Genomic DNA, 13,320 nt, shown 5'->3' on the forward strand with positions numbered 1-13,320 from the left:
CTCATCACATTATTAGAAAAAAAAAAACAAAGCAAAACAAGCTGCAGTGTGGAGATTTAAATGAAATAACTAAGCCTACACAAGCAGTATGATGAACAAAAGCTTTATGCCTCACTTTATTTCAGAGTTACATTTCTGTCTTCAGTGCAGACGTTACAAATCAGTGACAGTGTGATTTGAGCCACACGTACTAATGCACTCGTGTGTGAAATGTCTTTACAGTATTGCTATATTCACGTCCCCTCTTGATTAAGATTTTCCGGACAACTGTTCCAACAAATCTATCCAGAGTTCAGAAGGGTGTCTTGCACATCAATGCACATTTCGTTCTGTTCTGTGCACTGATGAAACACATTGGCAGTCCTCCACTTGCATCTCACACTGTTGTCCTGAGAGCCGTTTTTGTAGTTTTATTCATTTCCATCTGCATTTTGGTCATGTTAAACCCTTTTAAAAGTCCTGTTTTAACCATTACAGGCACCAATCTCTCAAACACCAGGAAAAGACAAAGAAAAGAGAAAGAAACTAATTACAGTTTTCTGTGACTGAAATGCAGTTAGTCTTTGTTGAACATTTGGGGTTGTAGCAGCATCCCTCTATATCCTCCTCATTAAGCCCTTGTGAACTGTGTTCCATTAGGCTTTAGTCTGTGGTCTGCTCACAGCAGTTCGGAGGACCTTCACAAGTCATTTGTCCGACCACTTTACTGTCTTTCTTGGCTTCTCTTTGAAAAACTGTCAGAGCTCAGGTTTTCCTCATCATCCGACGAGTTTGCCAGACCTGGAACTTGCTATAGGCAGTCTGCAGCATTTCCTCCAAGTGCCCTGTGAGCTGTGGGAACACCAAAGAGACTTTAGCGCTACATCTACGAGGTGAAAGAAAGTCTGTGCAACACTGTCGATGGCTCAAAAACTTACATTTGTACTCAAATACTGACGCTGAATTTTCTCCTTGAAAGGATGAAGCTTAGTCATTTGAAATCTCTCGAGGTTCGACTTCATTTTAATCACCTGCAAGAAAAAATAAAACATGAAACACATAAATTTAAAAAACAAACAAAGACTAAGTTAATGGTGTGCAGACATGGATAGAAGTCAACTAATTCACATAAGTTTCAGCTTTACGGTGGCAAGCATGTCTACTAGTTTTCATAGCAAATACCTAGTTAAGTATAGTTATTGTTTTACTTAGTTTACCAATGAGTTTGCAGGACATTTCTTAAATGCTGGGATTAGTTACGCTGGTGGGATGAGTCACAGATGTCACAATATTGTCAAAGTGAGAAAAAGGGCCAAGTCAGCAAACTGTTAAAAACAGTTGTCTTTTTTATTTATTTTACCAAGATTTTACATGGGATTTTATAGCTTCAGTTTTAATGTATTAGTGATAATTTCAGTTAAGAGTCAAATTCATTTACACAGGTCTTTTTAACCTGAAATAACAGTGCAATTAGGAAAGCTGCTACTAAGATGTGTCAAAAAACTTAAAGACAAAAGCCTTTCTCTTCCACTTTAATTTCAAAACTCAAGAAAGTCTTGAGCCACCCCTCATTTTGATATATTTTGCTGACCTTTCGGTCTAAGAAGCTTAGACAGAAAGCGAGCAGACTTTTCATTTTGTGAAAATGAAAACTTAAAGAAATCCAGCCACTTTCTTTCCAAGCTCCATAGAGTACCATGACCTGGATGACTGAGAACCTACACAGACATATTACTGACCTACGAAATCAGCAGGCATAAAAAAAGAGCCAATTTTTTTGTAATTTTTCACATTTTGTTACTAGCAGCCTGACACCCCCCCACATGCAAAAACCACACAATTTCTCCTCATTCTTTAGTTCACTCTATGAAAAATGGCAAAGATAACATATTTTAGTATTTTTGCAATACTGTTCGGAAAACATCTGCTTTATTTTACAGCATGATAATGATCCCAAACACAATATCCTTCAAGAAGCCAGAAGAAATATTTCTAAAGGGCTACTTAGAGAAATTACATAAATGCTTGCCTAAGAGAGTTCAGGCTGCGTTGAAGAATAAAGGTGGTCATACCAAATATAAACTTTCGCTTTTGTTAGAATTGTACAAACAGTTTTTTCCTTATATACTGTACACACAGCACCTATTTCCCATTGTCCTAGAAATAAATTTTATTCTTATATATATATATATATATATATATATATATATATATATAAGATTGGCTCAAGACTTTTGCACAGTACTTATGTTAATGTTCACTCAATATTAATGCTAATTAATTAATTGCTCCCAAAACTACATGGAGGCAGAAATATACATTAAATACAAAGATGATTTTCTTGTGTAGTCAAATATATGGGTCACAGGGATAATGGAAACAAAATGAATGTCAGTCACCTTCTCCTCCAAAAACAGTGTATTTACAGGAAAACAGGACCAGAAGTGTCTCAATAGCTCTCCAGCAGCTACATAAAGATGCTTCAACTCTCCCTGAACCTCGGTCGGTACCATTTCTGGAAGGAAAAAAGACAAACCTTAATTATTCTCAAAGCTGTTAGGTAAAATATGTTTCAATACAAGACAACCGATCGTTTTCGTGGTGGAAATTAAACACATTTAAGGATAGAAAAATACTGGCAGCTGCCAGTGCTACCCCCTCAGCCTCCTAGCAGATACACCTAACATATGAATATCAAAATCCTAGGTGGCTTCCTTTTTGAGTTATCGCATTAACAAGATTTCCAGAAACTTCTACCTGTGACGTTGAGGTCATTGAGATTTAAACTGTCCAAGATTTTTATTAAATGCACCTATGATATGAATTGGAAAATCCTACGTTGCCTTGTTCACAAGTTGTCCACACCGCTCGCCCCGGGTGACAACTCTACTTGATCAGCCCACATCTCAGCTGACATTCATCATATTGCTCAATCGTTTATAGCTTGCCAACAGTCAGCAACAATGCTTTTACCAAATCTGTAGTACACACTTACGATTTATGGCTTGCTGTGCACCTCCCTGCATGAGGACGCCACCTGGAGAAAGTGCTGCAATGGCAGAAGTAGCTGCTGTGCTGGACAACACCTACAAAAAGCGTGACTGTAGTTAAAATCTGTCATGCTCATAATTTGATAAAGCTGTAACAGTAAGCAGATTAAGTAATTACAGTGATATCAACAGTAAAATTAAATGTAGAGGATCTGAAATTGAATTTTTTTTTTAGCTCTGAGAGGTTTGATTATTCATCCATCCATTTTCTTCCGCTTATCCGGGGCCGGGTCGCAGGGGCAGTAGCCCAAGCGGAGAAGCCCAGACCTCCCTCTCCCCAGCCACCTCCTCCAGCTTATCCGGGGGAACACCAAGGCGTTCCAGGCCAGCCGAGAGATATAATCTCTCCAGCGTGTCCTGGGTCTGCCCCGGGGCCTACTCCCGGTGGGACATGCCCGGAAAACCTTGCCCAGGAGGCATCTTTGTCAGATGCCCGAACCACCTTAACTGGCTCCTTTCGATGTGGAACAGCAGCGGCTCTACTCTGAGCCCCTCCCGAATGGCCAAACTTCTCACCCTATCTCTAAGGTAGAGGCCAGCCACCCTTCGGAGGAAGCCAATTTCCACCTATGTTTTCCCGATCTCGCTCTTTCGGTCACTACCTGAATTATTAGATTATTTCTAACAATTTAAATACTCAAGTACGATAATCTAAATCTTTTTTTTCTACCAAAGAATAAATTAATTCCAAAATTGTCTCATCTGTTAATCAGAATCAGAATACTTCAATAATCCCTAATAAGGAAATGATGTGGATTACAGTTGCTCCAAGACAATAACAGTAGCAGACTGAACTAATTAAATATTGCAATACATTACAAAGTTTACAATATATAAGAAAGCTCTGATAATCACCATTTGAAAGTGAAAATATCAACATCATCTACTTATTGCAGGCTGGGACAATGAAATGTCTCCCAATCCGCTGACAGGGGCAACACTGAATATAAGCTTCAGTATGTGAAATGTCCCATCTCTGAGGGAAGAGTCATAAAAAATGGATGTCTGCCAAGGTTTTCCTAGTAAATGACAGGGCTGCTTTGTGATGGGTTTAAGCACTCAACTTCCTGGCTTATAGTTCCATTTAAATGGACTTGTTTACAACATTAACTATGTGTTTAAAAGCCTTTCTGCCTTGACTTTCTGACACAAAGTACTGGAAGCTTACATCCTAAACATGTGCCTGGAGCGACACTGAATTCTAAGCTGAAAGAACAACAACATCACAGGGATATCAGACTCTTTGTTGGGCACCTCCCTAACACGTGTTCTCCTGAACTTTACCTGAAAATTAGTTGCTAAACTTCACAGCTGTGCACGAATGACTCCAAAGATCAGTTGAATCACAACAGAGGCTCATCAATAGCACGCATGCATCTAATTGTAGTCTGAATGAGTATGTGAATGCAGGTTAAGATCTGATGACATCATCTTTAGCCAAATGCTAAAGTAACAGAAACACAAAGTCTGAGCTCTAACCTGAGTGAGGCTGGGTTTGTAACTAGCCATCTCATGACGGATGTAGTTGACAGAGTTGATGATATCTTGGCTAGTTGTATACTGCTGGGATTGAAGTGGCACAGGTCCATGAGCATACCTTATAAAAAGAGAAGTGAGACACATTGGATAGTCTGACTAAAAACGAGGCAGTTTTGTTAGCCTAAAACATGAATCAGTGCTGCAAAATAGAAGAGCAGCCCCTTGTGCTATAGCAACAGTAAGCTGTAGCAAAAACATTTGACCTTGTATTACATCACATCTATTATGAAACACTGCAAGTGAGAACTTTGTACAAAAGAAGTAAGGATCAGCAACAACAAACCCTCTTCTCAAATTTTGCTTGGCTGATTTTTGTCTGTAGAGTTCTACAAACTATCCCGGCTATACAAACTTTTCTAAACCTGACAGCTAATCAGCACCTAATGCAGTGCTTCTGTGAGCTGCGAGCCAGTGCAGGGAAAAACATGGCATGAAACTAAGATTAATAGATATAATTTCTGTTGGGAGAATAAACTAGCATTATATGTGGATGTGATCTTTTTTGGCTTCTGATGTGAAGAGTTTGTGTTCAATTTATTTAACTCAGGTAAACAATATACAGAAGTCGCAGGTAAGAACTACTGAGCTAATAATTGTTTAGTCAAAAGATACAGCCAGGCAATGATGCAATCAAAAACCACCGGACTTTCCAAAACTTCCGTCTTTGTTCTGTCAACTTCCTCATCTGCAAAAATCTCTCAATAAACTACATTTCAAAACACAAACACAGCTTACTGAACAATTTCATAAACTGCAAAATTCTTGGAAAATAAAGACAGCTAAATTACATCAGCTGTTTGTATGTTAACCTAGATGTTTTTAAATTTTAGGTAAAAACAAAACAATAAACTAAACGGTAAATGGACTGGTTCTCATATAGCACTTTTCTACTTTACCTGAGGACTCAAAGCACTTTATTCAACCTGCCTCACTCACCCATTCACTTTATTCTTTAATTTATTGCTTTTTCTACGTGCTTTCTATCTAACATTCACACACAACTTGAGAGCAACTTGGGGTTCGTATCTTGCCCAAACTAACTCCATCTTGGCTCTTCGTATGGTGTTTTAGTATCTTGGCATGCAGACTTCAGTAGCAAGAGATCAAACCACCAGCCTTCCGATTGGCAGATGAGCTGCTCTATCTCCTGAGCTACAGGCAGCCCATAAGTTGTGTATGTTTTACATTTATTAACTAACGATAATTTAGAATCACTTTACACTTGTTAACTGATGATATTATTAGATTAAAAAAGCATGGAGTCACCCAGAAAGAATTTAATAATATATGAAAATAAGTGGACATGTGGTACCTGTCAGACTTCTTCAGGTTTAATGGGACTGTTTTTGGTCTGTTTTCCCTTTGCAGATCCTCAAATTCTATGGCTTCCTGTAGTTTAACCTAAGAAAGTTTGTCCACAGAACAGAGTCAGTGAAGCTGCTACACAGAGAGCAATACTGTAAAAAAAGCAAAGCCATTGTACCTTCTTAACAGGAGGTTGAAAGAAGTCAGAATCCCTCGAGTTTCCATCTGTACTGCTCGTCTCACTGGCTTGGTCAGACGCCAACTCCCTTCAAATACAGGAGATTTTCAGGAAAATGATAAAAGACGCTGAAAAGCTTGCACTCAGGTTTAAGTGTGACTTCTTTACCCTCTCCTTGAGCCTGCTGCCAGGACCATGGCACTGTGATGGTTGAACCGCTTTATAATGGCAGAGTTGCTGCTGTCCTTCACCGACTTGTTTGCATTGGAAGTTGAGGGCTGTGTTGTGCAAATTCCATAACCCTGTGTCACAAAAAACAGGTTTTGATATGTAAAGGAAGGTAAACGATTAAAGAGTTATCACAAATGACTGAGGATGGCTAATCATCTCACCTCATCTAATGTTTTATCCTCCAACGACTGGAGGTCAACCAAAGGATTCTTTACTCCTTGAGTCACGAGAGTCTTTAACCCTGCATGGATTGAATGTTAAAACTTTACATTAATGGCTTCTTACGTGTGGTGGCAGTCCTAGAAAGGAGTCAGATTGCCTACCCTTCTCATCCTGCTTTGCACACTCTGAGAAGATATCCTGTGTCCCTGTGTTGATGCGGTCTCTGTGAAAATAATGGGACTGGAAAAAGCGGGTCCAGAACTCCTTTTCTGTCAGGTTATGAGGCACATTTTCGCTATACTTCTGCTTCACTGCAAGTAAAATGCAAAGTCAAAAAATTAATTTCTAAATGTCATGAGGGACACCAGCTGCACATTTAATAGACTGAGGAAAAACATCGAAGCCTCTATGCAGTTTTCTCACTGACTTTGCTTCAGTGAGAAAATTGTAGTTTTGCTTCCTTTCTGATTGATTTCATGCCAGTTATTAAAATCATTAATCTCATATCCCGATACAAGACATTTATCGTCCCAACAACGATATACATCACAAAAACTTTTACATTTTCTGTAAATTCTTTGAATCTCGAGTAACACGAATTGCGTGAAGTATTTCCAGCTGGGCGTCGTGTACCTGGAGTCGAGTGTTTTGACCGACGCATGGTTTATCTTGAGCACTCTCTCCATATTCTTTTATGTGACTCTTAAGTAGGTGGTAAAAGACGTTTGCCGTGTTTGAGTCTGAGGTGGGGACCGGTTTCCTGCATAATTTGCATAATACAGTCCATGTCAGACTTTTCATAACAATGTCCATGCTTCAGAGGTAGCCCCTCATTTAGAAATAAGGTCCTTGATTTGTTTTGACTGGTCTTTCTGTTTGTCATCATTTCAGTTTATTATGAAAAATCACAACAGGATCTTCAGCTTTATTGTGAAAGGTTTATGTGGAAAATAAACAAGCGGACGGCGGAGCCACACGCTGAGTTTACTGTCATTTTTGCTAACGACAACGCGTAAAAACAGTCGCTTGTCCATCCGTAGTGTAGTTATTTTAAATATTAGAGTAAGAGAGAACTTATTAATATAGCCAGTGACCATCAAAACCATGAAAAAAATATTGCCGTAAACTTTTTATTTTGCGACACCATGAAACAAAGAACAGCGTAATATAAAACGATAGACGTTTTCATATCGTCATCTGATAAATATTGTAATATCGAACAGCCCTAAAAATCATTGTTGCAGGCTTTGACTGAAATAAAAACCTGAGCTTGTAATAACCACTTCCTGGGATTTTTAAGGGCTTAAGAGTTGGAGATAACATAATTCTTTACCTGCAGGATATGTTCTGAAGATGGATTCAATAATGTCAGCTGTCAGGTTATATCTCAAGCCATTGCAACCATCAGTTTGAGGTCTAATGTCTGCCTGTGGAGCATAAAAGTGAGGTCTGTTAAACTTTAGCTGTAGGTAAGAGCTTCAGATTAGAAAATGTGACATAATTATGTCAGACTTCATGGACTCACCAAAAAGGCTCCAGATATACCAACTTCCTGTTTGTTGTTATACGGTGAGGGGTCTGTGTTGTTAATGCCTCCTGACCGGTTGGCCCAGAATTCCTCAGCACTGATCACTTGGCTCACCACAAGGTCTTTATATAGCTGGAAAAGCACCGGATCTTCTTGAAGCATCCTGCAGGAGAAAATACAAAAATAAAAGAGTAAAAGTGTGTTGACACATAAAAATGTAAAGGAGCTGGGAGCATCTTTATTTGCTTTACTGTTTCTCAGTCAGCTCATTAACTAAGATAGATACAAATTGACAATTCGATCTTTGACTCAAGAAGTGCCAGATGTGTGTACTATTATGCAGACATTCATTTTGTTAACTTTTATTGGACTACAAAGTCAATTTGGTTTTAGAGTTTTTGTTAATTGTATTTATTTTATTAATTTTAGCCATATCTTGTAAGATCAGACACACCCATGTAGAATGAAGTGTTTTTAATTACAATATTCCCACACACCATTTAATAATAATAATAATAATAATAATGGATTGGATTTATATAGCGCTTTTCAAGGCACCCAAAGCGCTTTACAATACCACTATTCATTCACTCTCACATTCATACACCGGTGGAGGCAAGCTACAGTTGTAGCCACAGCTGCCCTGGGGCAGACTGACAGAAGCGAGGCTTCTATCGCGCCATCGGCCCCTCTGGCCAACACCAGTAGGCAAGTAGGGTAAAGTGTCTTGCCCAAGGACACAACGACCAGGACAGAGAGCCCAGGGATCGAACCGGCGACCTTCCGGTTACAGATGCGATTCCCAACCCCCTGAGCCACGGTTACACTACTCCTGCAGCATTTTAGGATCCTTTAACCTAGAAATGCTGCTGGTCCAGCTTTGGTTGAAAATTGTGTCTCTGTGTTTTAGTCTAGATGGGCAGAAAAGACACTTTTGGAAATGCTGATGCTGGCACCCTCATTTGTTTACTGGTTTAATCTCATCAGCCACAAAATTTAAACAGAAACATAACAGCTTCCTAATCAGCTTAAATGTGTGTGTATGGATAATGCTCCTAGATGCATTTTCCTTTTGTGGCAACTCCTATTCTGTTGTCTACTACCATGACCACTTTATACTCAGTTTGTTCTTTGAGTAACAGTTTCACTTCATCATTGACTCCCCATAGTATTTTTCCACAAAATTGCCCTCTGCTTCCTGTTTACATTAGTTCATGCATGCCCACAGTGCAAATGTAACTGGCCACTCATGTGAAATCTGCCAGCTGATTATATTTTTATTATTGAAAAGAGCAGGTAAATAATGAGATTATCATTATGTTTCCCCTCTCTTGTTTTTACCAGCCTTTATTTATACATATTTATAAATTCCAACTCCACTAAAAATGCATCTCAGACGTAATGTCTCTTATTACTAAAGTCAAATGTAAGTCAAATATAAGACAATGTAAACAAACAAATAAAAAAAAAATCGAATTAAACTGAACTCAGGGCTCTAGACTAACTTCTTGCCATGGGCGCACCGGTGTGCCTAACTCAAATTTTTCAACCGCATCGCTTAACACCGCAGTTTTACATGTGCACTTTTTTGGGGGGGAATTGCAGTCCATACAGACAATATTCATTTCTAAATTATTAACTAACAATCTTGTACTTAAAGTGCTTTGTCAATATTGTAGAAAATGTTAAACTTAATCATCATCTCGGCCTCCTCTGACGACCTGTTTGCTGTTGCATGCTGCTGAAAGGCAGTGGGGAGAGGGGACACTTGGGCAGTGCATTTATTGCAGCATATAATGTGTTTTCTGGATACACTGTGCTTTTTCAGCATTCAAATATTGATGGCACCGTGTCAGAGCACTGGCTATGAATTTCAGATGGATCAGGCCTTAACTTAACAAAAAAGTTATCAATAGTTCTTTTCATCTTTTCTCATTACCCACAGCTACATCCACTTCTGTCGGGCCTAGGCTGCTCACTAGGGCTGGGTATCATCACTGATTTCTATAATTCATTTGATTCAGGTTCTCAAAGTCCTGATTTGATTCAATTTAGCCCCAGACAGTCAGAAATATTACAATTCTGATCATTTATCAGTATTGATACATGTGAGACTTCATCAGAATTTTGAACATCACAGCAGATGCCTTTGTGTGAAAGTAACTGAGAATAAAACACAGAAAAACTTGAAGGAGATTTTTCTGGCCTGGCTTTTTATAGCAGATAACCTTAAAAATATAATTTTTTCATTTAAGTGGAAAAAAGAAAAAGAAAAGAAAAAGACAGTGGCCGACAGCACTGTAAACAACGGTAGACTGGTGGGTAATAAGCGAATGAATAATGCAGAAAACAGAGATTTGAGAAACTGTTCTTGAAGTACAGAGAGAGAGAGAGAGAGAGAGAGAGAGAGAGAGAGAGAGAGAGAGAGAGATAGAGAGCTGTGCATGAAGTGTGATTTTTATCGTGGTGGAAGCAAAACAGCAAAAGTCAGAGGGAATTCATGATGACATTGATCAAATGTGAAGCGCAGTTTGCTGCTTCCTTTGCTGCTGGCTCGCTGAATTTTAGTTGGAGAGAGACAAAACCTGCAGCTCAGAATCAGCGCAAAAAGACGTAAACACAGAGCGGACCCGACGCATCAGAATCGCTGAGCTCCGACAGCGTGTCCGTCTGCGGGCTGTCGGGTGAGAAAGCCGAGAAAGACAAAGCTGATTCTGATGCGTCGGGTCCGCTCTGTGTTTACGTCTTTGTGTGGAATCCGTGTACCTGCTCTCGTTTGCTGTTTGGTGGTTGTTGAAATAGTTTTGTGAGCTTTAATCTGAGAATCTGTCGTTTCTGGCAAAACACAGTTATATTTAAAAGTCAATTCAGGATTTAATGAATCGATATCGCTTTATTCAAGCTACTCACCTCCCTCTTCCAACTGCACTTTCAACTGCCAATCAGTGACGTCCCGCCCCTGACTATTTCTGATTGCTTTAGTCCACGATAGGGGCATAATGTGTGTCTGTTGTTGGCCACACAGAGAGTTGCAGAGATTTTTTTTTTTTTTGTTACGCGAACAGTGCGACCAAATTTTTTTTTTTAGTTGCACCACTGAAATATTTGGTTGCATTTGCTACCAAATTGGTCGCACTCTAGAGCCCTGGAACTGATGTCATTCTTTATATACAAATGTGTATATAAATAATAATGAGTATATTTCCACACAGGTCTGCAGGACAAGCATTTGTAATTTGTACTTTATTTGCAGAATATTTGTAAAATGGGAAATCCTGTGGCAGAGCCAAAAGGATTATCATGATACTAAATAAATATTAACAACTTTCAAGCATGCACACAGATGGACTCTGAGAACTCAATAGGAGTTTATAGAGAACTCAAAGATGTGGAAAGCCACACCAATCCGATAAACAGAAGTAAAAGTTTAAAAGAATCTGTACTACCACTGTTATGTATTTTGACTCAGAGAACTGATCAGGCTCTATTTGTGAATATGCAGCAGTAGCAGCAGCAGCAGGCATTGCACTGCATTTCAGGTATTGCTAGTCATGGCTGAATGACTACGTTTCCAGATAACAAACAAAACCACGTTTTTCCACTTCTACTGGGGGACTGCGGTCCATTCAGGTTTGAAAGCTCTGAGATCCAACTTCTCAGAAAAAACAAATGCAGCTGGGAATCTACACCCCAGTTCACACAATTTGAAAATGAAGGCCCCCATTTAAACATCCAAAAATTGAATTACAAACACGACCACCACATATTACTGCAGGCAGGCTAGTACAGACTGTGATTACTTCTGCTAAAACATTACCCTTGATACATGTATTTACGTTAAAAATGTACCTGTTTTTCTCCTCCAGCTCCTTGTTGGCTTTCTTCTTGAACTTAGGCAGCAGCTGCTGCAGCAGTTCCTTGGCAGCCTCTCGGTCTTTGAGTGCAGTGCTCTCGTTGGCAAAGTGGAATGTGGTGCTCTCGCCAGTGTGAAGGACGAGCTGGAGCTGGACTTTGGCTTTCCCATCAGGGCTGATCTTCTGACCTGTACAGAGCAGAAACAGCAGCTTGAGCAATTTTTGTAGAGATGAGCATTTCTGTGCCTCGATTTGTAGTTTAACGGCATCTAGTACTCACAGCGGATATCTGCATACAAGTGGCTGACTGTGAAGCGGTCTTTGCCTTCTGGACCCCAGGCTATACGTTCAGCCATCAGATAGAGAGTGCCATCCTGCTTCTTCTGGCGGACCTTTTTCACCACCAACAGAACCTCCTCTGATAGCGATGTCATGGCTCAAGCAACTAACTGAGAAAACAGATAAACTGCTGCTGATTATAGTAGTAACTACGCATTAATGTAATCACGCACTATAAAATGGAGAATAGCAACAAATATGGGTTAGTGGGATGAAAAAATAATAACTGTAGCTCAAATAAAAGCGAACAGTTTATTTCTCAGTTTATTCAAGAACCTCAAATGAGCTGCAAGCAATAATAATTTAAACTCCCTCCACTGTAGTGCCATAACTGTAAGTTCTACTTCTTAGGAAGTCTCTCCTATATAACCTTAATGGCACTTAAACATATGCAAAGTCGACGTGGTGTTGACTGTTTTATTATATCTACTCAGCTAAGCTGCCTAACGTTAGCTAACAGTGAAGAAGAAAAAAGCTTCAGGGTGAAGTCGGGAGAAAACTTACTTTACCTCAAAATAAATCAATACTGCAACGAACGCCTTGCTTCCCCTCAATACATAATCTTGACACGCTTTATTCTTCAGTATAAAAACTGCAGAATGAGTTACACTGGCGATTTTTTCACGACTCTGGCAACGAGCGACTCGACTTCAGCGCCGACATGACTGCCGAGCGGTGTGTTACACTATAAAGGTTCCGGTGGGATGAGGCGAAGAAGACCATCGTTCCACCAAAGCCAGAAGTGAAAGGTACGATTTCTATTTAACGTGCATTTTAACCAAATTAACAGATATGTTACCAGTAATTACGATGCTGTTAAGGAGGATATTAAACACGATTAAAACATTCATTTGAGATTTTAGTCAATATTGATCTGACAGCATCGCACACTTGCTGCAGATTTGTTCATCCACTTCCGAAAGGTGCTCTATTGACCTGAGATCTGGTGAGGCCATTGAATACAGTGAACTAATTGTCATGTTCACGAAACCAGTTTGAGATGTTTTGAGATTTGTGGCACACGTATCTTGCTGGAAACAATATTTTTTGAAGATGGGTACACTGTGGTTATAAAGAGATGAACGTGGTCAACAGCAATACTCGGGGAGACTGTGGCAATTAAATGATGCTCATTAGGTACAGGCCCAGAGTTTA

General features: G+C 39.5%; 1 protein-coding gene across 2 annotated transcripts; it reads right to left on the reverse strand.

Moving 5' to 3' along the window:
• Positions 1 to 87: 87 nt before the first annotated feature.
• Positions 88 to 12,881, reverse strand: gtf2h1 (general transcription factor IIH, polypeptide 1). 2 transcript variants are annotated; one of them, XM_004552977.4, is made up of 15 exons: positions 12,675 to 12,881; positions 12,107 to 12,292; positions 11,822 to 12,014; positions 7,970 to 8,135; positions 7,778 to 7,871; positions 6,606 to 6,755; positions 6,444 to 6,523; positions 6,220 to 6,353; positions 6,052 to 6,139; positions 5,881 to 5,969; positions 4,509 to 4,626; positions 2,975 to 3,065; positions 2,379 to 2,494; positions 918 to 1,010; positions 88 to 831 (listed from the first exon to the last, which is right to left on the reverse strand). In XM_004552977.4, exons 2-15 carry the CDS (start codon positions 12,258 to 12,260, stop codon positions 745 to 747), a joined length of 1,653 nt encoding a protein of 550 aa, XP_004553034.1. In that variant the 5' UTR covers positions 12,261 to 12,292; positions 12,675 to 12,881; the 3' UTR covers positions 88 to 744. The 2 variants fall into 2 exon arrangements, with proteins under 2 accessions (XP_004553034.1, XP_004553033.1); XM_004552976.4 differs by having other exon boundaries at positions 12,107 to 12,275; positions 12,675 to 12,880.
• Between the last annotated feature and the right edge of the window lie 439 nt (positions 12,882 to 13,320).

Source organism: Maylandia zebra, linkage group LG7, assembly GCF_041146795.1.
Source record: "Maylandia zebra isolate NMK-2024a linkage group LG7, Mzebra_GT3a, whole genome shotgun sequence".
Classification (NCBI taxonomy): Eukaryota; Metazoa; Chordata; class Actinopteri; order Cichliformes; family Cichlidae; genus Maylandia; species Maylandia zebra.

Bases quoted from the DNA above. Each gene is read 5' to 3' on its own strand.
- gtf2h1 (XM_004552977.4), bottom strand. From the start codon at position 12,260: ATGACATCGCTATCAGAGGAGGTTCTGTTGGTGGTGAAAAAGGTCCGC. The intron at 6,756-7,777 runs GTAAAGAATTAT...TTTTACTTGCAG, and splicing joins CTTCAGAACATATCCTGCAG to TGAAGCAGAAGTATAGCGAA. The intron at 3,066-4,508 runs GTTAGAGCTCAG...CGCTTTTTGTAG, and splicing joins ACAAACCCAGCCTCACTCAG to GTGTTGTCCAGCACAGCAGC.